Here is a 25381-nt window from a genome sequence, read left to right on the forward strand (position 1 = left end):
GAAAAATAATAGTTTCTCAAACTTAGATTATTGTATCAGTATCATCTCTTAACTTTTATTTATATCGTAAAAATTTTTCTAATCTTCAATTTTAGTATCATTAAAATCCTATTTGACCTGTTATTAAAGGTTTTCATATTAACTTATAACTAAGTTTCACTCATCATCTCTCAACGTAAATAAATTGATCATAGCCATCTCTCAACTTTATGATTATTTAAAAATTTAAATCTTCTTTTATTTTTTATTTATTTAAAATAAAATTATACTTTTAAAAATAGTGTAATATTTTTATAAATATGTAAAATTAATTAATTATTTAATTTATCATTAAAAAATATTATTTTTACATATATTATTTTTTAATTTGATTTTAGGTTAATATTTAAAAGATTTATGTTTAATTTAATTTAATTTCTTTACTTTATTTTAATATAAAAAATAATAATATATAATTATTTACTTTATTTTGAAAATATTTAAAGTAAAATTAAGTAGGAAAGATTTATAATTATTTTTATATAAGTTGATATTATATATAATTTTTCCCTTTATTTGTTAAAATATCAAAATAATATATTTAATCTTAATTATTATTTAATATATTTTGTATTAAAAGTTATTTGTCTATTAAATCAAAGTTTAAAAATTTTAATAGGATAAATTAAAGTTAAGAGATGCCTATGATGTATTTATTGAAGTTAAAAAATAAAAAATAAAATTTAACTAAAAGCTCATCTAAATAACAAATTATAAAAATTTTAATAATATTTAAATTAATATTTAAAAATTTTTATGATATAAATAACATCAAGAGATATTTCTAATACAATTAACTAAATTAAGGGACCTACAGTGAAATTAACTCAATTGATTTGAGATTGTCAATATGGCCGTTAGATGAAGATAACCTTCTAATCTCAACCATCCAATCAAACAGATAAAAATAATTATTTACCGTCGTTATTTTCCTGCGTTTGTAGTGCGTCTTTCGTCTTCCCACTTCCCAGTTCCCACCATCTGAAGTTCTGAACCGCCGTAGCCAACCACCGTATACGCCTCCGACTCCCGCTATCGCCACCACAACCATTTCTATTTCACCTCCCCCACAGTTTATGTTAATCATCTCTCTCTTTTTCTCCTGGTTGATTCGAAGGAATTTCGATATTTTTCTCTCAGATAAAGAATGACTGCGATCTTTAGAGAAATGTAGTAGATGTACTCTCAAAGATATTCTGCGAATTGAAGACCAATGCTTCAGTGGTAGCCTTTTCTCTTTCTTTCTGCGTATCTGTGTTTGTTTGCATGCATTTATGTCTTTCTCTTCGTACTTTCTCCATATTCTCTTTGTTAATTTCGGTGATCTGTTTTTAATTGATGGGTTTTTGAAGTGGGTTTTAGCTAGTCAAGCGGTGGAGGGCTTCGATTTATAGTTATACATCTGTGCTCTTCTCTGCTTCTCAGTTTTTAATCTTTCATATATTTATATCCTGAGAAGAGAACGCCTAATCAATTGCCTGATTGTTGTGGGCAGAACGACCTTTCTCAGCTGAACCAAGTGCTCCATCTGCTCAGCTGTTCTTTTATATTGCCACTCCTGCTACTACTTTCTTTTCTCGCAGTTTTTTTGCCACCTCCTTCTTTGTGGAGACAACAATTTACAAGTGACAACGGCAGCTTGCTTTGGCTGCTGTACTATTCGTGTTACCTGCTTTACTTGTAGCAAGGGGGAACTATTATTATGTATTTGATGGTAAGTATTAACCTGGAGTGGAACCTTCATTTTGATGCCAAAAATCTTGACCCTTTATGAATTTTATACCTTAATTGCCAAATCCTTTGTGCCTTCTCATTTCAATTATGTTTGAGTTTGGACTCTCGTGCATAAATAGGAAGCAATTGGGACGAGATCTAGGTTATGGTTTTGAATAGAAGTGATTAGATATTGTTGCTTGATTCTCAATCTCTGATTCTCTGAAAGCTCCTTTTTTATTTTTATTCTTTTTTTATATATTTTATCCTTGGAGCTAGGTACATAAAATGAATTGCAAACTTTCTTCCTTTTTTTTTTCCCCCTTTTGGATTATCTTTTATTTGCCAAGCAAAGAAAAAATGTATTGAGCATCTGTGAGGCTAGGCTATGCTTTAGCGTGTAAAATATCAGGAAACTAAGGAGCAACATATCCATGAAATATAGCTGACTCCAGCTTCTTTGGGTTTTAAGGCTCTATTGAGTTTAGCTGAGCTAGTTACAGAACTTCCATTTATTTGTGGTATTTTATAGCCTCTGCTAGTGCTACTTTTTGTCCTTGACCTAATACTGCATTTGGCAGGCCATAATGCAATCAAATTTTATATTAAATCTCAACAGAAATTTTAATTGCATCATGGTCTACCAAACATAGAAGGCTTATGATAGTGTTCAAAGAGATGTCTTATAGAGAATGTTAGAACAAAAGAGGGCATTTATTAGGTACATACAAGTGTTGAATGATATGTATGAATGAGCAACTACTATTGTGAGTACAGTAGGAGGGTACACAAGAGATTTTCCTATCTCAGTTGGATTACACCAAGGGTCATCTGTAAGCCCTTACCTTGTTACATTAGTTTTAGATGAATTGATGAAACATATACAAGAGAGTATACCGTGGTGTATGATATTTGCATATGATATAGTTCTGATAGATGAGACGTGAGAAGGAGTCAATAGAAAGTTAGAGTTTTAGAGAAATACTCTAAAGTCAAAGGGCTTTAAGTTAAGTAGAATGAAGATAAAATACATGCATTGCAAGTTCAATGAAGACCGAACTGGTGTTAGGGAATGAGTTAGTTTGGATGGAGTGATACTGTCCGAAAGTAATCACTTTAAATATCTCGGCTCAATCCTTCAAGTAGATGGGAGATGTGAGGAGGATGTTAGTCATAAAATTAAAGCCGGATAGTCGAAGTGGAGACATGCCACGGGAGTTTTATGTGATTGCAAGATTCTCAATAAGTTAAATAGAAAATTTTACTGTACAGCCATATGACCGGCCATGTTATATGGTAGTGAGTGTTGGGCACTGAAAGAGTTGTATGTGTCTAAGATAAGAGTTGCAGAGTTGAGAATGTTAAGGTGAATGAGTGGCCATACTATATTAGATAAAGTTCATAATGAGAGTATTAGAGAAAAAGTAGGAGTGGTGCCAATTGAGGATAAGTTGAGAGAGAAGAGAGATTGAGGTGGTTTGGTAATGTGAAGCGTAGACATAGTAGAGCATATTAGGTTAGAGGATAAAAAGAAAAGAAGGGGTAGACCTAAACTGACTTGGAGGAGAGTAGTACAATATGACCTAAAAGCATTACACATTTTCGAGGATTTAACTCAAAATCGTTTAGAGTAGATAAAGAGAATCCATATAGCCGACCCTAAATTTTTTAGATAAAGACTTAGTTGAATTGAGTATGGTCTACCAAACATAGCCTAAATGTCTTTATGACATAGTTATTTTCATGAAAAATATTTATTCTTTTCAGAAATGATTCTGCTTCTTTCTGGGAGCTGTAAGGATTTACCTGGTCTCTATACCTAAAATGAAATTAGTGGAGAGAAATGGATCGAGCAGATTGTTCCTGGACTGACTTCATTTTTTTTTAAGGCTAGCGGTAATGCAAAGATTATTTAATAGTTTACTCATTATTGCCCATTTTTCTATCATTATTTTAAGCTTAAGTATCAGTAAAGCACTCAGTGAAAACATGTTTGACGTGAGTAAGGAAAGAAAGTTACAGGCCGAGCAATTTGGCTTGCCTGTCCCAAAGCGTAATTGCTGGGATCATGATTCATCCCCTAAGCCTCTCCTAATTTTGGAAGAAAACCAAGAAGCAGAAGATTTGATTGCAAAAGAAGTTAAGGAAAGTGCTGAGAGACAATCTATTGAGGATGGATCAGATCTTGAATCAGGAAAAGATAGCAACAGTTTTGTTGGAGATTCTGACTGTGTCATGTCTGTATGTGGGGGGTAGCTAAATTTGAAACAGAAGTTTCAAAGTTGTGGCGTTCTAATGGGCCCTCTTCTTCGTCATTGTTGAATTGGGGCCATAACGATTATAAGGATGTTTCAGTGTTTTATGAAAGGGCTACAGCAACATAAACAGGTGGTACGGGCAAAGATGAACTGGCTTTTATAGCAGGGGAGCATGATCTTTACCATAATGTATTACATCAGGATCTTGATGAGCCCAATGTAAAATTTGGAAGCCATTTTTAATTACATTTGCTCTCAAGATGGAATTGACAGCATTGAACTCTGTATAGATAAAGAGCTTGATGATATTTTATATTCTAATGGGGTGAATCCAAATATGTATGTCCTATCTTCTGGAAAATGGAGTGTTAACCAAGGTAACTTTAACCTGCCAATGCTACTTCAGATTTGAAGGTTACTTTTTCTTTTTAATTTAGCTACTGATATTGTGAATGCAGATGCTCAGCCTGGCACCTGAAAACCAACCATTGATCAAGAATTTGAGCAGTACTTTTCAATTCTTATGCTACAGCAAAGAATACTTTTATATAAACCATTAAATGTGCAACTTGTATTGGTACATTTCTGCTGTATTCTGATAAATTAGACCGACTGAAGTTGAAATGCAAAAGCAGCTTCTTTTGTAAACCTTGAATGTATAACTTTTGTGAATTAGAAATAAATAAGATGTAAAGTTGAATTGTAAACTTAGCTTTGTTTTTGTGGTTGTGGTTGGTGCTGTTACTTTAGAGGAGATTAATGTTTTTTTAGAACCTTCGTTGTTGTGACTTTGAGACGTTTGAAATCTTCTCTCTCATTTGTAATTGTTATGTGATAAATTGTAAAGCATGGAATTTTAATTGCATATAACGAAGGGTTTAATATATATTTAAACCCAACTGATAAATTATCATTACTGTAATCACTAACATTTCACAAATAATTATGCAGCTAAAAATAATACATGTAAGTAAATCCAATTACCTAAATATGCATCCAAGTCATACGATGCATGCTTCTACGAGTTCTCATGTGATCTCTTCTCCCTTTACCATTTTGAAATCCTGCATCTATGAGTTTTTATGTGATCTCTTCCCCCTTTACCCTTTAGAAAGCCCAAGAATGAAGATCTAAGTGTAAGCTAGCTAGAAGCCTAGAAGATAGTTGAGAATAATGACTCTTGTGAACATAACTTCAATTAAAAGCAAATTAGTACATTAATTTGAAACCAAATTAAATTTGAAAAATTGTTGAAGTAAAATCTTATTAACTTCGTACGATGTTTACAACTGACCTGCTCTTCCCATATCTCAGTCTTGACCTTCCACCAACCAAAGTACACAAGTCACAACCAAACATTTCATAAAACCTTTTCATATCAATAGACACGTATACAGAAATCTCTCACACAAAAAAAAAAAAAAAAAAAAAAAAAAAAAAAAAAAAACTTATATTTATTATGTTAAAAAATTGGAGTCATGCAAGACAAGAATGCAAGTGCATGTACAAGAACAATCCGGACCAATGGTCAGTAAGAAAACAAAAATCAACAGCTTGGAAGATCAGACGGTGGTGGTTGTAGTTTCTGATTAGGTTGTGGTCCATCCAACACTACCCATGCCATCCTTAACCCCCAGCTGGTGTGCACATCCAGGTGACAGTGCATAAACCATACCCCTGATATCGCAAGTTCACAAAATCCATCAATGGAGCTAAAACTTCTATAAAGAAATGTCTGCTACATGGTAATGGAGATTTTACATACCTGGATTATCCGCTAGGAAGCGAATGGCAATCCAACCTCCAGCTGGAACCCCAACGGTCTTCCTCTCAATAGGGTCGACTAAATTGAACTTGGCAGGATCTTTGTTTGGATCGTAGTTGCCGAAACCTTGTCCAACCACAAAAAAATTATATCCATGGAGATGGAGAGGATGGCTCTCTGCACCAAGAATGCTCGTGCCTTGCAATACCAGTTGCACACTCGTGTTGAACCGTAGAATCAACGCTTTTGTGCCATTGCTAACCATTGTATTATTTGGTGGGGTACCCGTATAGTTAAAAGGCACAGGTGGGTTCTGAGGAAAATCAACTGTGAAAACTCCATTAGACATTCCAAAAAAATAGGATTGGAGAAGAGCTACAGAAGGTAGTTCAAAGGAGACATTATTAATCGAAGCTGCAAATTTGGTAGTATTCGTAGGTCCCTGACACGTGTTGTTGGCAGGGCATGGATTAGTCCCAAGTCCTACAGTGAAAAGAAAATTTCTGTCTACAGTTTGTGGTACATTAGCAGGGAATTTGGCATTGGCTAAGCTACGGAATTTCCTGGTGAAATTTGCAACGAAGCCTGTAGCGTTGAATGGTGGCAAAGTTGGCTTAAATAAGGGAACCTTTGTGGAACTATTTGAAGGGTGCTTGTATTCAAGAATAGCGGCAGTGGTCGAGTTGTCAAAGTTTCCAATTCCAGTGAAGTAAGGCCTAGCAGACATGAAAAAGATTGCATTAGGAAAAGCAGGCTTGGTTTTGAGGAGAACGTTAGTGGTTTGGCCTGGGGTGATGAGGAGTGTATCAGTGTCAAAAGGCTTAACATAAATGGCATCAGCTTCGACGACGGTGAGAGTGTGGTTGGCGATGCTAAAGAAAAGCTCGTCGTTGAGTGCAGCGTTGATCAAGCGGAGAAGGTAGGTTTTTCCTGGCTTTACCTTCAGCTTGAATGTATCTGCAAAGTGCAAAAGGGCCACAGAGAGAGGACGAACCAGTTATAACATTTGATGCGTTGATTTTCTCTATTTTTTTTTTTAATTAACAGAACGTATGAGATGAGGTCACGTAAGGGACAGTGGAGGCAAACCAAACCAAGTATACCAATAATATCATGAAGCTTCCTTAGTTGACTTTTTGGTCTTATCAAAACTTACATGCAAGACAAGCGATTATTATAGGAAAATAAACTCTTAATAATCACTTTATTCATATTTATTACTATTTATCTGTGAGCCAATAAACATAATTACCTTTATTGTTAAAAAAAAATTATACCTTTAGAAGAACAGTTGTATAGTGGCCCTGGGAGACCATTGATGGTATATGCATCCGAAACATTTGGACCTGCTCCAGTCTGAAGTGCCTGTGCAATTATAGCCTCTGGATCTACGTTAAACCACTCTCCTGTAATTCCAAATCCATCAATATTATTCTCTGTCTCTATATATATATATTAAAAGAAAAAGAAAAACTCCAAAAACTCTAATGTTTATATACGTAACACATCAATCAAAACCAGTATGTTATAATTACCAAAGAGGATGGGTATCTCCTCGTAGGGCTTCTGAAATGGGTATGATTCATTGCGTTTTGGGAGGATAATGATGGCTCCATAAACGGATGATCTGAGCCATGAGATATGAGCATGCCATAAGAGAGTTCCTCTCTGCCCAGTAATGGTGAAGTTGTAGTTGTATGACTGCCCATTCTGTATCGGACATTGTGTTACATAAGCAGGTCCATCTGCCCATCCGCTTGTAAGCTGCCTTATCCCATGCCTATGGAGACAAATTAAACCAAGAAGAAAATTATATATGTTCCATCACTTGAGCTCTTTTTCTGAACAAATTTAAAGCAGGAAATCAAAGAAATATGCTTGTTATAGTTTCGTACCAATGAATGGTGATATTGTATGAAACATGGTTAACAACCTCGACGATAACTCGATCACCTTCTCTTGCAACCAAGCGAGGCCCTGGGAACTTGCCATTCACCGTCACAACGCTCCTTGTATTGCATAGTCTTGTAATGTTTTGGTACGTGATCTTTAATAAGGGAAAATATAGATTAGTTAGAATATACAGAAGAAATATATAAACAAATAAGTTTTAAATTTTAGTCGTAATAGTGCATGTACATTGAACGTGTAAAGCCTTGTTATGCCCACCGCAGAGTTTGGCAATAACAATAAAACACAGAAAGAACAGAAGAGGAGAGCTGCCATTGAAGCAAATGAAGGACGACAGGAGATACCAATTGCTTAATTTCTCTTCTTCTCTCTCTATTGAGTGAATGTTGGAAGGGAAGTGAAGGGAATGAGTGTGTGTGCAGAATGTCGGGATACCAAACAAGACTTATATTTATAGGGAGAGAGAAGGTAAATTAGGTGGCAGGAATGACATGTAGAACACAAGGAAGACTGAAGGAGAAAGCTAAGAGCTTCCATCCTTTGAATTGATGGTTGAGATGGTCATATAGAATTTTACATCTAGTCTCCTCGGTTTTGCTTTTTTTGGTTGAGCTGAATTTTAGAGTGTTAATAAAGTAAGATTTTTCATAATCCTATCCAGTTATACTTTGATTACCAGTATGACCTTTCCTTATTGGACCCTTAATTCCCATGAAGTAGACTACTGTAACAAGAAATTAAACAAATACAATTTCTAAAATGTTCTTAATTAATTTATAATTCTTCTAAATTGATAGACCTCTGCTCGCTCTTCACCAAACAAAGCAATAATAAATAAATAAAATTCTTGGGCTAAATCTTAGCTAGACTTGTAGCTATGGCCCCCACAGAAGTAGAAATCCTACAGATTAATTCTCGGAAAATTTAACAGCTTTGGCAAAACAACATTTTAAGGATCATCAAGCAATGATTTATATGTAGTCTTGACAAATTTATTTTCAAGTTTCATATGGATATCATCTCATTATTTATTATTATTATTATTATTAACAAAAATAAATTTGAATAAAATAAATGCACGCATTTCCTCCACTATTTATTAATAATATTCTTCTGATAACAGCAGATGGAGAGAGCATATGTCTGCATCATGCCAGCATTTTCTCTAGATTATTCTTGTTTTCATGTTGTAAGAGATTCTTGAGTTCAAAACATCATAAGACAACTATTTTTTATGATTCATTGTGAAGGTATACATTGATGACTTCACATCAAATCCAACTTAAAATTTTAAGATAATGAATTTATGAATCCTTTCTATTTATAAGTTTTTCATTCATCTCATCTTTTCTTGGTAGGAGAATTGTAATATTTGAATATTTCTAGCATATATATTTTATATTCCCTCAGTCTATAAATAATAGTCACATTTGAAGTTTTCACGGTGATTAAGGAAATGATTAGATACCCTCATTTTCATAAAAAAAAAAATACTAGTAATTTACTTAATTACTGATATACCTACAAGAGGGTCAAAAATTTTCATCAATTTTAAACCTTGAAGCATGTTTATCACAAGCATTTAAGGTAAAAAAAACATAAACTCTTTCATTATAGTCGCATGGACTTAGCGAAAGCAAAAGAGTTAAACCTATTTGGAGTTAAGAAAATTAGGCTCAAAAGGAGCACACTAATGAGGCATGTATTGGGCTGGCTTATGGTGAGCATTTATTCTTCAAAATTCATGAGTCTATAATATACTATTATTTATTCACTTTTGGAATCCCATATTAAGGAGATTTTAGTGTTTTGATGCCTTTTATGTTCCTATATGGATTGGGAGTCAATTTGGCATATTTGACCACCAAACATTCTCCAAGATCTTTAAAGATTATGGCCAGCAACTATATGGACGAATTTGACTTGTCAACTCAGAATACAATCTTGAGAGATTATTACTATCTTGGAAGATCTTGACTATCACTTTATTAATTAGGAATCTTCTTTTCCTATTTCTATTATGATTTATTCTAGATATGTATTTCTTTATTTCCTAATTAGTTTCTTTATAATTTTTTTCTTTATTTTCTTATCTTTGCCTATAAATAGGCTCACTTATGTAATGCTTTAAACACAATTAAGAGATTTCAGACACTTCAGAGAATGAAGAGAAAAAGCATAGCATAAGTGCTGCCAAATTTTAATTCTTATCAATTTAGTTTGATTGTGGCGAATTACTTGACTTATCACAAGGTTCCTTATGTGGCGTCTACCTTTGAATATTGGATTCTTTGTGACATTCTGAACTTATTAAAGAATTTCTCTTTTCTACTTATCATTTTATCTTTCTTGTTTTGTTCTTAGCTCAGTTCATAAATATCAAAGCTACAAAAATATTTTCTGTTATCCTTTTTTTTTTTTTTACTTTGTTCCAAGTTAAACAAGAAAATTCCAAAAAGAGTTTTAACCTAGCATAATTCCATTCTTATGTTTTGAGTGTTCTTGCTTGATTCCACTTAGCTCCATACTTGTTTCAGTTTAGTTTACTTTTTTTTTCTCTTAATTCGAATTTCCTTTTTGTTCAATTTGACTAAGTTGTTTCTTCCCTCACTAAGGCACATCAGTTTGGTATCAAAGCTTAGGTGGTAGCACTTTGTATTCTTGAGAGTGCAAAAACGTGAGGGAGTGTGTGAATTGAGTGTTCTATATATATATATATACACAAAAAAAAAATATTTGCAGCAGGTTATGAAGAGGTGTTGTTACAACTTCACAACATCATTCAAACTTCGGAGATAATGACTAGGCTTTTCAACTTGAGACAATGTAACAAGTTTGTGCAAGAATATTTGATGGAGTTCGTTGGATGCTATGATTGTCAAGAGCCTTAATAATAAACAATTGTGAGATTTATTACAGGTTTGAGGTATGATATTGCAAGAATAGTTGAATTGCAACAATTTGATTCTTTGGATGAATTAATTCAACTTGCATATGAAGCAGAATGACAATGTGTACATGATACCAAATCAGCTTCTACATCATCTAATTCCAACCTAAAAGAGGAGAAAAGCTTGTAACCTATTTAAGAAGAAATTGAGAACCAGCATGCTGTACTCTTAACAGAGAAGGAGCAAGATGATGTTATGGAAGAAATTGTTTTGCATACTGATGAGGGAGAATTGCTATCCTTGGATTCCTTAGTACAAGATAATGAAACTAAGGAATTAATGACTTTATCACTAACAATTCCCAATGAAGTTTCATTGTCTTTGTCAAATTGCAAGTTTGAAGAGGTGCAAGTCAAGGTACCAAATGTGTTTGACACTTTTGTTCCTCTACCCCAAAAAGATCATGTTGTATTCAAATAAATGATGAACCAAGAATTAAGAAGAGTGAACATTTTAGATCTTGTTCTTAATGTTCTTGATGAGGATTTGAGGACAAATCCTTTTTAAGAAGGGGAGTATGAGGTCAAAAATTTTCATCAATTTTAGAACCTTCAAGCATGTTTATCACAAGTATTTAAGGTGGAAAAAACAGAAACTCCTTCATTATAATTGCATGGGCTTAGCGAAAGCAAAAGAATTAAACCTATTGGAAAAAAAAAAATCTAGCCCAAATGGAGCACACTAATGGGCATGTATTGAGCTACCTTATGTGAGCCTTGATTCTTCAAAATTCGTGAGTCCATAATATGCTATTATTTATTCACTTTTGAAAGCTCATATTAAGGAGATTTTAATACTTTTGATGCCTTTTACGTTCCTATATGGGTTGAGAGTCAATTTCGCAAATTTGACCACTAAATATTCTCCAAGATCTTCAAAGATTATGGCTAGTAACTATATGGACAAATTTGACTTGTCAACTCAGAATACAATCTTAGAAGATTATTACTATCTTGAAAGATCTTGACTAGCACTTTATTAATTATGAATCTTTTGCTTTTCTTTTCCTATTTCTATTATGATTTATTCCAGATCTGTATTTCTTTATTTCTTAGTTAGTTTCTTTAAAATTTTCTTCTTTAGTTTCTTATCTTTACCTATAAATAGGCTCACTTATTTAGTGCTTCAAACACAATTGAGAGATTTCAGATACTTTAGAGAATGAAGAGAAAAGCATAGCATAAGTGTCGGCCGGACCGGCACTAGGACCTGGGCCAGCCTAAAGCCTCCGAGACCCGTAGTAAGCCTAACTATTCCTTAACCCAACTCTAAGGCCCATTTGGGCCTAATTTCAAGAATTCACCCGGACAGAGTCCGACCATAAAATGGACCATTTAACTGGGAGTTTTTGACTCGCCCGACCTGTAAACACAATGTATAATAAATTGGGGAGCTCAGCTCACCCTCCACATAATCAAAATATCATAACTCAAATGGGAGCTCAGCTCCCTCATCCAGTCTCATCATACATACAGTTAAAAATTTTACAGGTCTAACATAACTTTTATCATATAGGCCCAAATAAAATAAGTGCTTCTAACACATACGGAGTCTAAAAATTTAACTCAATTATACAAAATACATTAATTACTATCAATAGACCTGTGAAGAAGAAGAGTAGGTTAGCCACAACAAATAATCCTCCTGTAGCATGGAAAAATAGATGAACAGGAGTGAGCGTTCAATTCAGAGAGTAAAATATCAATTTTAACCATAATCTCTATAGCTATCTAAAGCTAATACACCCTGTGGAGTGAAATGCAACATCGTCAATAATTTCATATCATAACAGCAAAAAGGCAATTTGGAGCACTCACACGCCCAACACTGTCAAACAATACGTATATGGGAGCTGTCCCCTATACAGCCCTCTTAATCCAACCTCTGCCAGCAAGTGTCTCTCAAGCAGGACTTTCACTTAATAAACCAAATGCGGGGTCCCAGTGAGTGTCTCTCAAACCGTGTCTACCCCGAAGGATCGGGTCCCAACTAGTGTCTCTTAAGCCATGTCTACCCATCCTGTCCATATCCAATACCATACCACACGCACGCCACGCACACACACTGCTCCAAATTACCACAAACAACATCCATGGCACTTCAACAATTATGAATGCAATATAAAACGTGCCTAATGTTTAACTACATAGATATATATTTATAAGTGATGCATGGGTATGCTTGAACATATAATAATATCGAAATTATAATTAAAATTAATATTTTACTCACAGACTTAACTGAAGTCACTGTAGCGACTGGGCGGAGGAGGAAGGCTGTCCTGGCTCACCTGATAATTTTTATTACAATTATTTAATACATTTCACTTAATACAAACTAAGAAAAAATCAAAGATGTCCTAAGTCGTGTCAAAAATCCGGTAGAGTCTCTCCTATACTTAGGACCTACCCAACCTGTAAAAGGGCTTAAAACGCACTTCTATATCCTCAAACCACATATCCACAACTCAATCACATCACACAGCCCCTCCTGGGCGTATCCAAACAGTCAATAATCATAATATGAAAAATTATAGTTTAGTCCTTATAATTAACCCTTTTGCAAAAACTATCCAAATGAACTCTAAAAATTTTAAAACTTTGGCCGGTGGTCCTTAGCATTTTACTAAGCTAATGCAAAAGGAATTATAATTTTTTAAACTATCACAAATATTTTATGGATTTTTAATCCAATTCAAGCACTAGATAATTAAGAAAAAGTAAGGTTCGGGTTTACCTATACCGATTTCGACCTCGGGAACACGCTCAGGATGTCTGACAATGATTGGGTAGCCAAAATCTCGATCCAATTCTAGGACTTTTTCAATAGCCTGTCTGTTCGGCCCGAAATTTACAAACCTAGGCAACCGTTGAATTTTCTCGAATTGAGTGTACCTACACAAAGCCCACAACACGGGGGTTAGTATATAATTTTTACGAAATTTTCTAAGCTCATTTAGTGCTCGAAAAAACACTACGAATTTTCGTGGGACCCACCGAAAAACGGTGTCGAAAAATTTTGAAATTGGTATAGCCGTGAAGCTCTCGACGAGTAGAGCACTCCGGTACTCTAGGTTTTCTCATGGGGTTCACGGTTTGCGAGAAATTCAGTCCAAAAATCGAAATGGGCTAAAACTTCCCGGATAAAAATTGGGAAAACCGCTCGATAAATTTTGGTGTTCTTAGTATCTATGGAAAGCTCTTGAGGTGTAGAAGAGGTTTAGCCCAAGATCCGGTCCGATTGGTGGCCAGATCGGCCACATTTTGGCTAGGAAGGCGAAACAGTGCGCTGCGCGAAGGGGAGGTTTCGCGCGACTTTTCCAGTGGCCTGGAGCGTCGGCTGGCGGCGAGGAGGGGCTGGGGTGGTGCCCCGGTGAGCTGGAAAGGCTGGGGTGGCAGTGGTGCGGCTAGAGGAGGGGAGAGGAGAGAGAAAACGAGAGAGAAAGGAGAAGTGTCGGGCGCGCGCGGAGGAAGAAGAAAAGGGAAATGGCCGATCTGATTCAGCCGGTCTGATTCTACCAGTCCGATCCGGTCAGGTTGATTCGGCCAGTCCGATTCAGAATATAAAATTTTGAATTTTTACTCTATCTTGGGATCGAAAACGAGGCCCAAAAATTTCAAAAAAATTCTAGAAAACTCAAAAAAATTCGTAGAGTCCAAATATATTTTTAGTTTTGTCACGTGGTCTTTAAATTAATTTTTAAAAATCATCAAAGTTTTATATTTTTGGAAAATCGAACCCGATTTTTAAAATCCGAAAAATTTCAAATAATTTTCTAAAATTTAAATAAAATAAAATATTAATATTTACCAACAAAATAATAAATTTAAAAATTAGGGTTGTTACAATAAGTGCTACCAAATTTCAATTACTATCAATCTAGTTTGATTATAGCGAATTACTTGACCTATCACAAAGTTTCTTGTGTAGTGTCTACCTTTGAAGATTGGGTTCTATGTGGTGTTTTAAACTTATCAAAGAATTTCTCTCTTCTACTTATCCTTTTATCTTTCTTGTTTTGTTTTTAGTTCAATTCATAAACATCAAAACTACAAAAATATTTTCTTTTATTCTTTCTTTTTTACTTTGTTCCAAGTTAAAAAAGAAAATTTCAAAAAGAGTTTCAATCTGGTAGAATTCTATTCTTGTGTTTTAAGTGTTCTTGCTTGATTCCACTTAGCTCCATACTTGTTTTAGTTTAGTTTGCTTATTTTCTTTCTCTTAATTTGAATTTTCTTTTTGTTCAATTTGACTGAGTTGTTTCGTTCCTCACCAAGGCACATCAATTACCCTTTCTTGAAAATCTGAAGAAACGAATATCAATGTAACAAACAGCTGGTTTAATTAAGAAGGAGGTGATAATATTAATTCTAGAAAATTTTGTATAAATATTTTTTGTATTTTATAGAGATAAAGGGTAAAATTAAAAAAAAAAATATTTAATTCTCTTTGATCTTCTAAATGTGATAGATAATTTTGGACAAAATAAAAAGGTCAAATATAGCTATTATTTGTGGACGGAGAGAATTTTTTTTTAAGTGATGACTCAAATGAATATGGAAAACACACTTCCCCATAAATATATGATATTTACCCTTTGGGTTTGATGCTAAAACAAAAAAAAAACAATGTTAAAAAAATTTTAATTTAAAAAATTCAAACTTTTGCACTAATTTATAAAATTAATTATCCAAATCATTTAATTTTAAAAATTTTTGTTAAAATTAAACATTAATTGACTAATTAACAACATCACACTTAAGTCATGCGTTTATGAATAGTTAACAGAACACTCTTGGATCTTGTTTCATAAAATTCTCAATAACCAAAATTAAATTCTCGTCAAATTAAATTTTAATTTTGAGTAAAATTTCTTCAAAATTGAAACATTTACATAAAACCACAAATATATAATATGTCTTGGAGACTACTATAACTAGCTTCATAGAGGAGCTGGGCAGTTGAATCCTAGCAGGTATACGAATCCCTCGAAAGGTATTCCGAAGGTAGATCGTACTTGCCTTGATTTGAAATTCTTTGGATTTCCACCTATTCTATCTTTGAAAGTAAGGAATATTAAAATCTGCAGGATGCACCATATAAATAGTATGATTTTCATATAAGCAAAGATTTTTAATATGAGATTTAATTATAGTTAGGTTCATGTCCATATAGTCAATACAACTCATTTCTCAATAATATGATTAATTATGAGATGTTTCACCTAGTTTATGATCCCATGGCTCTTAATTTGCCACTGTTCGTGTGGGTTTGAATCCAGAAGACCCAAAAAACATTATTTCTTCCTTGGGATGTCTTTGTTTTTGTCTAGAGATAAGGATTTCTCAACTGAGGGGAAAATGCCACGTTTAGAAAGTGATAGTTTTGCTCAATTGGGTGAAAAGGGCTTGAAAATGGCATAATTTTCGAGTATTAAGGATACTTAATAACTTGGCTTCAATTGTTATTAAGTAGATCTAGTTTAATTTTTTCATTATTTTGTAAATCAAGGTTTCACACATTACCTAATCTAATTTAATCTAATAGTTAAAGGCATAAGATTTATTTAATAGATATCAGATTTGAATCATCATTCCCTTAATTTTTTTCAATAAATAAATATTACTTTGTCAATTAGGAAGTATGAGTAACTTAATTAGTTTTACTTCATCTTTAAAGTGTAGAGAGTTGCTTTTTGCCTATAAAAAGAGTGACTTTCACTCATTGCAAATTGCACTTCCATAAAAGGAGAGAGGTTTTAACTTAGGGTGTGCAGAAAGTATATAGAACTCAAGAGAAATGAATTATTATTTATTGGTAAGGGGACTTTTACCCATATAGTTAAAAATACTTTGCATAATGTATAATTGAGGTTATGAGTAGAATAATTAGTAAGTTGCCCTTGTCCATATTAAATTAATGGGTAATACAATTTTGAGATTGTAATTATATGATTTATTTAAAGACAATGAAAAAAGACACACTTATGAATATAACCTTATATTAAAAGAATAAAAGATGTAAATTTTGTTATGATATTTATTTTATTTTATTTTATTTATAATTTATACGCTTTTGTAATGTACAAATACAAACATTAAATGCATGTTTTATGACATATTTTTAATGAAGCAATTATCATAAAAGTCATGTTGCCTGTTAACTATATCAATAGTTGAAAACTCAAAATTTGATAGCTATAGAATTATTTTTCAAGCCAATAAGATTTTGGTTTAATGATAAAAGTAGTAAAGGTTGAGAATTTAAAATTAAGAAATTTTAACTTCAAAATTAATAATATTTCTATATTATTTAGTAATTGGTATTTATTTAATTATTTTACATTATAAATGTATTTTTAATGTGTAATATTATAAATTTAATGAAAATATTAAAAAAACTATATATATATTAAAAAAAAAAAAAACTCATCAATTTTCCGTAATAAGTAATCAAAGCGAAACTTAATATAAAATTAAAACAGTACAACAAAAAGGCATCAACTGAGCTGTAAATTTGCAAAGCTTGTTTGAAGTTTGCTTAACGTCGGGGAAGTAGCAATTTTTTTTTCAATTTCATAATGATAAGTTGATAACATCGGCATCAAAAATAATAATAAATTTCTCTTAGATTAAGACCAATTAATATGGTCCCCAATAAATGTTATTTCTTTCTATCAAAGGAACTAAACCCTCTCCCTCTCCCTCTCCGTTGCAGCTGGAAAATGCTGAGACTTCACCAAACTCACTAATTATTTTGCTCTGAGGCGTCAAATCACACTACAAAACAAAGATTACGCCCACCTATTACTATAAATTAATTACACTCTAAATTGTTAATTTAATTTAGAACTGTTTGAAAATATTAATTATTTTAATAATTATTACTTATTTCAGTGGCTATTAATTATTTTATTATATATTAATTATTTTATTAACTGTCAGCTATATTTTATTACTTATTAATTATTAGATATTAAATATTAGTGATTAACTATTTATATAGCTTTTAAAATAAAAATATTTAATAAAAATAACTATTTAAATAGGCATTAAATGTAAAAAAAGATATTAATATAGTGCCTATTTAGCATTACTTTTGAAGATCTAAAACTTTTTTTCTGAATATATTATTGAAAAAATAATTTAAAAAAGTTATTTTGTTATTTTATTATTCTTATAATTTAAACTTATTAAATTTAATTTTTAATTATTTTTTAATATTTTTTAAATAAAATATCTAAAAAAATGATTTTTTTAACAGTAATTTTAATAGTAATGTCAAACAAGCTAATAATCTTATTAACTTAAGTAAAAATACTTAATCTTTAAATATTAATATAAATATTATACCATCAAATAATATAAATAAAAAAATAATATTTTAATTTTAATCAAAACACTAAGTACAACTTTATAAGTTATTGATGAAGAGGGTTTTAATAATTAAATTTCAATCGAAGCACACTTACTACCAATTATTCTACTTCTAGAAACCATGCCCATTCTCGTCCTTTATATTAAATGGGCTCTATAAAGCCCAATAATAAAAGTGCCCAATTGGACCTACAAACTCTAAAGCAATTAGTTGGATTCACCCAACAATATTGGGCCAATAATAACAATTGAAGTTTATAAATAATAACAATGAAATTTTAAAAAAGAAAAAAGCGTGGGCGAAGAGACAAGGATCCAGCAACGTGAAAACGGAGACGGATGGGTTTTTCCGTTAGTTTGTCGGATCAGATCAGGCGTGGGCTGGAGCAGGACCTCCATGGTTGAGCACCCGTGAAATTCAGGGACTCAATACACCACACGTGTAAGCTAATCAGAAAGCAGATGGTCCCACCTAATAAAGGGTTGACTTTTAAGAAAAGTCCAGGAGTTTTAGTTTGGTGTTGTTACTTCCTTGTTGTTCAACCTGCGCCCACTACAGCGAACGAAGCCAAACCTAAGCCCATTCTGACAGTCAACCACACTCACACATGTTGTCCTTAAGTAGAGTGGCCGTTTCTTCTATTCACAAAGTCAAAGCCACATATGGGCACAACTTCCCTCAATATGAAGCAACCACTGATCCACGTCACCGCCACCACCGTCTGTGATAGAAATTTTAAAATACCACAATAGTATATTATAATAAATTTTATAAATTTATAACAATTAATATAATTATAATTTTGTTTTATATAATTGATTGGGTTAACTCACAATTTTAAAAATATTTGAGTATAATTAAATTAAAATTTATTGGAATTGAATATATTTTTATAATTTAAAAAAATATAGAAAATTTAAATCCACAATCCATATATAATATCCAATTAATTAAGTATATTATCCATATAATTAATGCATCTCTACTCCTATCTACCTAATGTATGTATCTAATGCATCCTCAACTGCCAAAAAGAATTCCAAGTAGAATGATACAAACAGGAAAATAATTTAATTAGGATACAGAATAATTATATATATATAATTAATTATAATTAGCTAGTGGTTGACTATTGCCCTAGGGTTGACATGGGGTCATGTGAGATATAGCTTAGGTACACAGGGATTCATCTATCCCATCAAAACAATAAAACAAGACACTAAATGAATTACAGAGAGATGCCATGCAGATGTTAGAAATAGAAACTGTAAAAAAACAAAAAAATAAAAAATTTAGCCCTGTCTTTTAATAAAATTATTTATTTGCTTCCCATATATACACTGTCTAGTTGTTGTATTTTATTTTTGTTAAATTATTTTTATTAAATTTTTTGTTAGTTAAATAATTTTAATATCAATTAAATTATTATTTAATTTATTTATTTTAATAAAATTAATTAATTTATTCTTATATTTTAAAAAATGTATTAATTAATCTCTATAATTTATTTTCATTAACTATTTTAGTCCTTTCTAATATTTTTTTTATACCCAAATTAGGTTGACCTTGTCTCTTCTATTTCTCCCTTACCCTCTCTTATTCTCTTTTTTCTATATTTCTTTCTCTTTACATCCACACCTTTTTCTCTCTTATTCTCTCTATAGTTTTCATCTTTTGATAAAATTTTATATAGATTGTATGCATGAAAAAAAAAAATCAATTCCTCTAGATTTCTAAGTAATTAAGGCAATAATATAGAAAAAAAATTTTTCAATTGAGAAAATATAAAAATAATATCAAGAAAATTAAATGAAAATACCTAAATAGTTTTTTTAAAAAATATAAATTCAGATTTAGTCTTCTCTTAACAAAATTTTCATTTTCATTAAATAATATATTTTTTAAAATATAATAAAAATATTTTAAAAAATATAAAAACTAACTAATTACTTTCACTAAAAGAGGAAGATTAAATAGTAGTTTGATAAGTATTAATTAACAAAAAATTTAATAGGTAAATTAAATAGTTTAATGAAAGTAAAATACAAGAACTAAAATATATTTTTTCAAAAATATAAAGACTAAATAATTAATTTTATTAAAATATAAAGATTAAATTGTAATTTTTCCAAAAAATTGAAAACTAATGCTTTGGGTATATGAATTATTAATCATTCTAATAATTTTTTTTGCCTGTGCATATGATCTACATGTGAATTACCAGGCATGCATGCAAACTAGAAAGTAGAAACTATGTCCCTATAAAAATTATGAGGTGGTGGCCCGTTCTGCAGTTTACCAAAAATTTTTCCAGTTGAGGGTCACGGAATTCCTCATCTAAGTCAATGTGCAAAATATACAACTTTGTCGTATGCATAAAAAAATAATAACTATTACCTGCGAAGAATGGTTCGACGGTTAAAAGTTCAATTCTTAATTCACTTTATTTTCAGTTCGAATTTCACTATAGCAATTTTCTCTTAGATGAAGATATCCTTTTTACCGTAAACTTTTTCACAATAATAATAATTATTAGTATTATTATTATCAATAGACTCTAATTCAGTGATATTAAAATTTTTTTAGAGTTGTATAAAATTTCGAATTTCAATTTCAATTAGAGTCAATAATATTGAAGAAAAATAATAAAAGATGATTTAATTATTAATTGCAAGTTTTTTTTTTTTAAAGAAAAAAGAAAGTTTAAGAAGGGGTAAGTCTTCCTTTAAAGGTCAAGAAGGCACGAAGACTTGGCAACTTCGATCCTCTTCATCTACTCCACTCTCATACCCAATTCATAAACCTTTCTCTTACTCTCCTCCTTATCACTTTCTTTTGGCCTGTGTGGGAGGTAGGGGTAGACATATTCTTCTTCTGCAATTCAGAGCTAAATAATTGAGTTGGCAAGAATGATGGAACAAGTAAAGGGAAATAATTGGCTTGATGGGTCTGAAGATGAGCTTATTGTGAGCGAGCTTCTTGATGATGAATCCCCTTTCTTCCTGTTGCCAAATGAAGCTGTTGAATCCAAACCAACTCCTAATTATTCCAATGAACAAACTGTTACTCGACTCATTTCCACTGTCTATTCTGGGCCAACAATCCAAGATATTGATCATGCTTTATCCATCACTAGCAGCAGCACTCAGATGGACCAATTCCAAGCACTTTCACAGGCCTGCAGGTTTGGATATATATTATACTTAGATTTCTGTCTGTCTCTCTCAAATTTCTAGACTTGGGTCCTGTTAAATTGATTGAACTTGACTCCTTTTTCTGCAGAATTTCGATTTTGGAAAGGGGTTTCAGTAAGATTGAGAATAACAAATATACTCTTAAATTCAAAACGTGTGGCAATGGAATGGCTGATGATGGTTATAAATGGAGAAAGTACGGCCAAAAATCTATCAAGAACAGCCCATATCCTAGGTAACTAGTAACTCTCTCTTATCTTTTACCTTATATTAACACATATATACACCTAGAGATGACAGATTGAGTACTTTCAAATATCTAAATTCAATTTCGCTATGAATTATTTTATTCATAACCTTCATACATAAAATCTTTAATCAAATCCTCACTTTCCACAGTTCCTCATGGCCTTGTACAATGACTCCTTCAGAAGGAGAACAATCTTCTCATCAAGTCATTGCTTATAAGTGACAGTTAATGACCCTTTTTCTTGGACATGAAAAATAATCTCATGTTCCTATTAGGTTTTTTTTTTTTTTCATTTCATTTCCCAATAGTCTTTTTTCATTGATCTTTTATAATACATGGTAAATTTTGTGAATCACACTTTCGTTGCCACCTTTTTATAATAATATATATATATAACTTCAATTGAGTCTAAATTTAAAATCTTACAATTTTAAAGACGAATTTAATTAATATTACAAAAGTTTATATAATATGCATTCATTTTGGTTGGTAATAATATATATATATATATATATATATATATAACCAAGCATGTGCATTCTTTCCTTTAAATAAAACATTTGTTATTGCTTTTACCATGAAAAGAATATGGTTGAAAGAGGCTTAAGTAGTTATTAATTAAAGCTTAATTAGTTGTTGTATGGAAGATATGACATCCTAGTTGACAAACTCTCATATTGGACTATATTATAGAGACTCAATTAATTATGTTGTTTATTTATGGGCCAAATTAAAAAGCATTTAAAGCATGCTCTATTCTGAACCGTTTCCTTGTCCTATTTAATTATTTTATGATAATGAAAGAGGCATATCTTAATTACTTTATTTAAGTAATTTCACCTAACATCTTAATTACTCTAGCTTAGCTTAGGCTTATCCTTTATTTCTTTAGAAACTGTTTAATATTACTGTTAAAACTACTATTGAAAAAAGTAATTTTTTAATATTTTAAATTAAATTTGATAATTTTTAATCATAATTAAAATAAAAAAATATTTTTTTAAATTATTTTTTTAACAGCATTTAAAATGATATTTTTTTTCTAAAAAACAGTTTTAGTCTACTAACATAACAGACACTTATTTACTTTAGATAGCAAATTGCATTTTAATACACTAATTAATCAAAGTGATTATTAAACTTGCCCTTAACTGACAATTAATTTTCACACTTATGATGCTTATTTATAATATCTTAGTCACAAATTGTTACTACATTAATTATAATTTGATATGGAACAGAAGCTACTACAAGTGCACAAACCCAAGGTGCAGTGCAAAAAAGCAGGTGGAAAGATCCAGAGAAGACGAGGACACACTCATAGTCACCTATGAGGGCCTCCATTTACACTTTGCTCACCCATATTTCTTACTGGACCAACCTATTCTTGTGAATCCACAACCATTCAAGAAGCCCAAGAAGACAGCTGAAACAGCAGAAGAATGCCCATCACGAGCAAGTCCGACCACTGGCTCAGTGGATGAGTATTGCGAGCCTCAGGGTCTGCTTGAAGATGTAGTGCCTTTGATGATTAGGAATCCATTGTCTTCAAATTCTTCTTCTTGCTCTTCTTACCGTTCTCCACCTACTTCACCTTCTTCACTGTCTTGGTCTCCTAATCATACCCATTCTTGTTTTTGATCATTACATGAATGTATGTTAAGTGGATCATATTATATAACCCAATAATCCCTCTTCTTTTCTTCTGTTATGGCTTAGATAATTTGGTTTAATAATGTATAATTATATATTAATTAATACTACTATTGTATTGTATCCATAGTTATCTCAACTAGCAATACCATTTGCACTCTATATATTTAGATTTGTATCTCAAAAATATTTTTCTTTCATTAGAATTTTTTTTATTTCTTTAAACAAATAATAAAATAATGAGAATATCCTCTAATAAATTTTTTTTAAGAAAAAAATATCATTTTAAATACCGTTAAAAAAAGTTTAGAAAAAATTATTTTATTATTTTAGTGTCAATTTAAAAAAAAAAATGTAGAGACATAATTGTGTGACTAAATGGTCTTCAAATTGCGACACTCTTTATTAGTATTTTACATTTATATAATGACATTACTTGTTAAAATCTATTAAAGATTATAAATTTAAAATTTAATAATATCAAAAAATCTGAAAATATGATAAAAATTCTATTAATCTATTTTTTTAAGTATTCCAAACGCTATAAAATATAAAAATATTTTTAAAAAATATATTTTTTATGAAATAAATGAAACTAAATAAAAAAAAATATATTACTGCAAGCATTTAACTTGAAAAAACTTACCTCATATTTTAAAAATAAGCCTTTTGACAGAGAAGAAAGCCAAACCCTTTTGTAAATTACAAATTTATTAAAATATTAATTTACAATTTTATAATTAATTAAAATTACAAATTATAATTGATTGATGGTAAAGCTTTGTAATTAGCTCTAAGTTAAGATATATCATCAGAAACAGTATTGTAGTTATTGTTAAGTTAAAACATTTAACAAAAAAAAATCTAAAATATAGATAGTTGGGAGAAATAAGGTAAACGGTTAAGGGTATAAGTGAGTCAAGTCGCTTATAAGCTGTTCAAATTTTAGTTTAATAAAAGTTCGGTTCCATAAAAATTCATGTTGATCGTTTAGAAAATGAGCCGATAATATAGAATATAAAATAATTATAATAATATAATAAATAATATATAATTTTAATAAATTAAGTTTGAAATCTTTAAAATTCGACTTACACCCACTGATAGTGGAACATAAAGGAGATATTAAGTGGAGTTACACTCTTATAAAAAAAAAGTAAACAATTAAAAAAAAGATATTAAAAAAAAATAAAAAGCCAAAAAAAATTATAGGCATTGTTCTTATGAACAATATAAAAGATTATAAGAGCAAATAATTTTTTAAAAAAATAATAAAAAATGAATTTTGTAATTCTTTTTAATGGACATCGCTCTATAATTTGTCATATATATATATATAAAGTAGGAAAGTTTTACTTTACTACTGTCACGTAGCATTCTAAATTTTAGTACTATAACGTGACATCGCATTATAAAGTAAGATCTCTTCTTACTACCGTCACATGGTATTCTAAACTTTAATACTGTCATGTGGCACTTATATTTAATAATTATAATAATTAATATAAATAATTATTACCATTGCTATTACCATTAAATATCTTTACACTATAATTTTTATAGCTAACTAATTAAAAATACTATATATTTCAATAATTTTATAAATTTTTCATTTAATGATTATTAAATTTTTAATTATTTCATTTAATTATAGAAATTTAAGAATTATATATCTTAAAATTAATAAAATAATTTAAAATTATAATATAAAAGTGGTCGCATAGAGTTAAACACTTTATCCTTCCTCTTTTTTATATATTTAATAATTTTAATTTACTTTAATATTATTTTATTTTTATTTATTTTATTTTAGTATGCATTTAATAAAAAAATATTTTCAACTATATATTGAATGCTATATATATAATGACTTATGAAAAAATAAAATAAAATTTTATTTTCATAGTTATGATAAACAAGATATTTATATAATATTCAATTTTCATTATTTTTGATATTTTTATAGTATAATTAATAAATAATTAATAGTATTACTTTGATCAATATTAATCATGTTATATTATTTTATTATTATTTAGAAAAACTTTTAAATCATATATATATATATATGCCAAATAATTTTATTAATTTCTCTTTATTTTTTATTAATTAATTATATAATTTCTTTAAATTATGATTAAGTTATTAATTTCCTAATTATGTATATATAAATTATAAATTATTTAAATTATTACACTTTAATATTATAATAAGTACCTATTATTATTATTATTATTATTATTATTATTATTATTATTATTATTATTATT

The 25381-nt window shown here is 30.4% G+C and overlaps 2 protein-coding genes and 1 pseudogene across 2 annotated transcripts; 2 read left to right on the plus strand and 1 right to left on the minus strand.

The window, feature by feature from the left end:
• Positions 1-959: 959 nt before the first annotated feature.
• On the plus strand, positions 960-4721 carry LOC110672654 (protein FAR-RED-ELONGATED HYPOCOTYL 1-LIKE-like; annotated as a pseudogene).
• A 522-nt stretch (positions 4722-5243) lies between these two features.
• On the minus strand, positions 5244-8129 carry LOC110672668 (laccase-17). The gene is made up of 5 exons (XM_058147099.1): positions 7915-8129; positions 7671-7822; positions 7311-7555; positions 7053-7181; positions 5244-6732 (listed from the first exon to the last, which is right to left on the minus strand). Exons 1-5 carry the CDS (start codon positions 7999-8001, stop codon positions 5768-5770), a joined length of 1578 nt encoding a protein of 525 aa, XP_058003082.1. The 5' UTR covers positions 8002-8129; the 3' UTR covers positions 5244-5767.
• Positions 8130-20753: 12624 nt separating this feature from the next.
• On the plus strand, positions 20754-23236 carry LOC110652339 (probable WRKY transcription factor 49). The gene is made up of 3 exons (XM_021807905.2): positions 20754-21198; positions 21297-21443; positions 22700-23236. Exons 1-3 carry the CDS (start codon positions 20924-20926, stop codon positions 23097-23099), a joined length of 822 nt encoding a protein of 273 aa, XP_021663597.2. The 5' UTR covers positions 20754-20923; the 3' UTR covers positions 23100-23236.
• The last annotated feature ends 2145 nt before the right edge of the window (positions 23237-25381 follow it).

Source organism: Hevea brasiliensis, chromosome 5 (assembly GCF_030052815.1).
Source record: "Hevea brasiliensis isolate MT/VB/25A 57/8 chromosome 5, ASM3005281v1, whole genome shotgun sequence".
Classification (NCBI taxonomy): domain Eukaryota; kingdom Viridiplantae; phylum Streptophyta; class Magnoliopsida; order Malpighiales; family Euphorbiaceae; genus Hevea; species Hevea brasiliensis.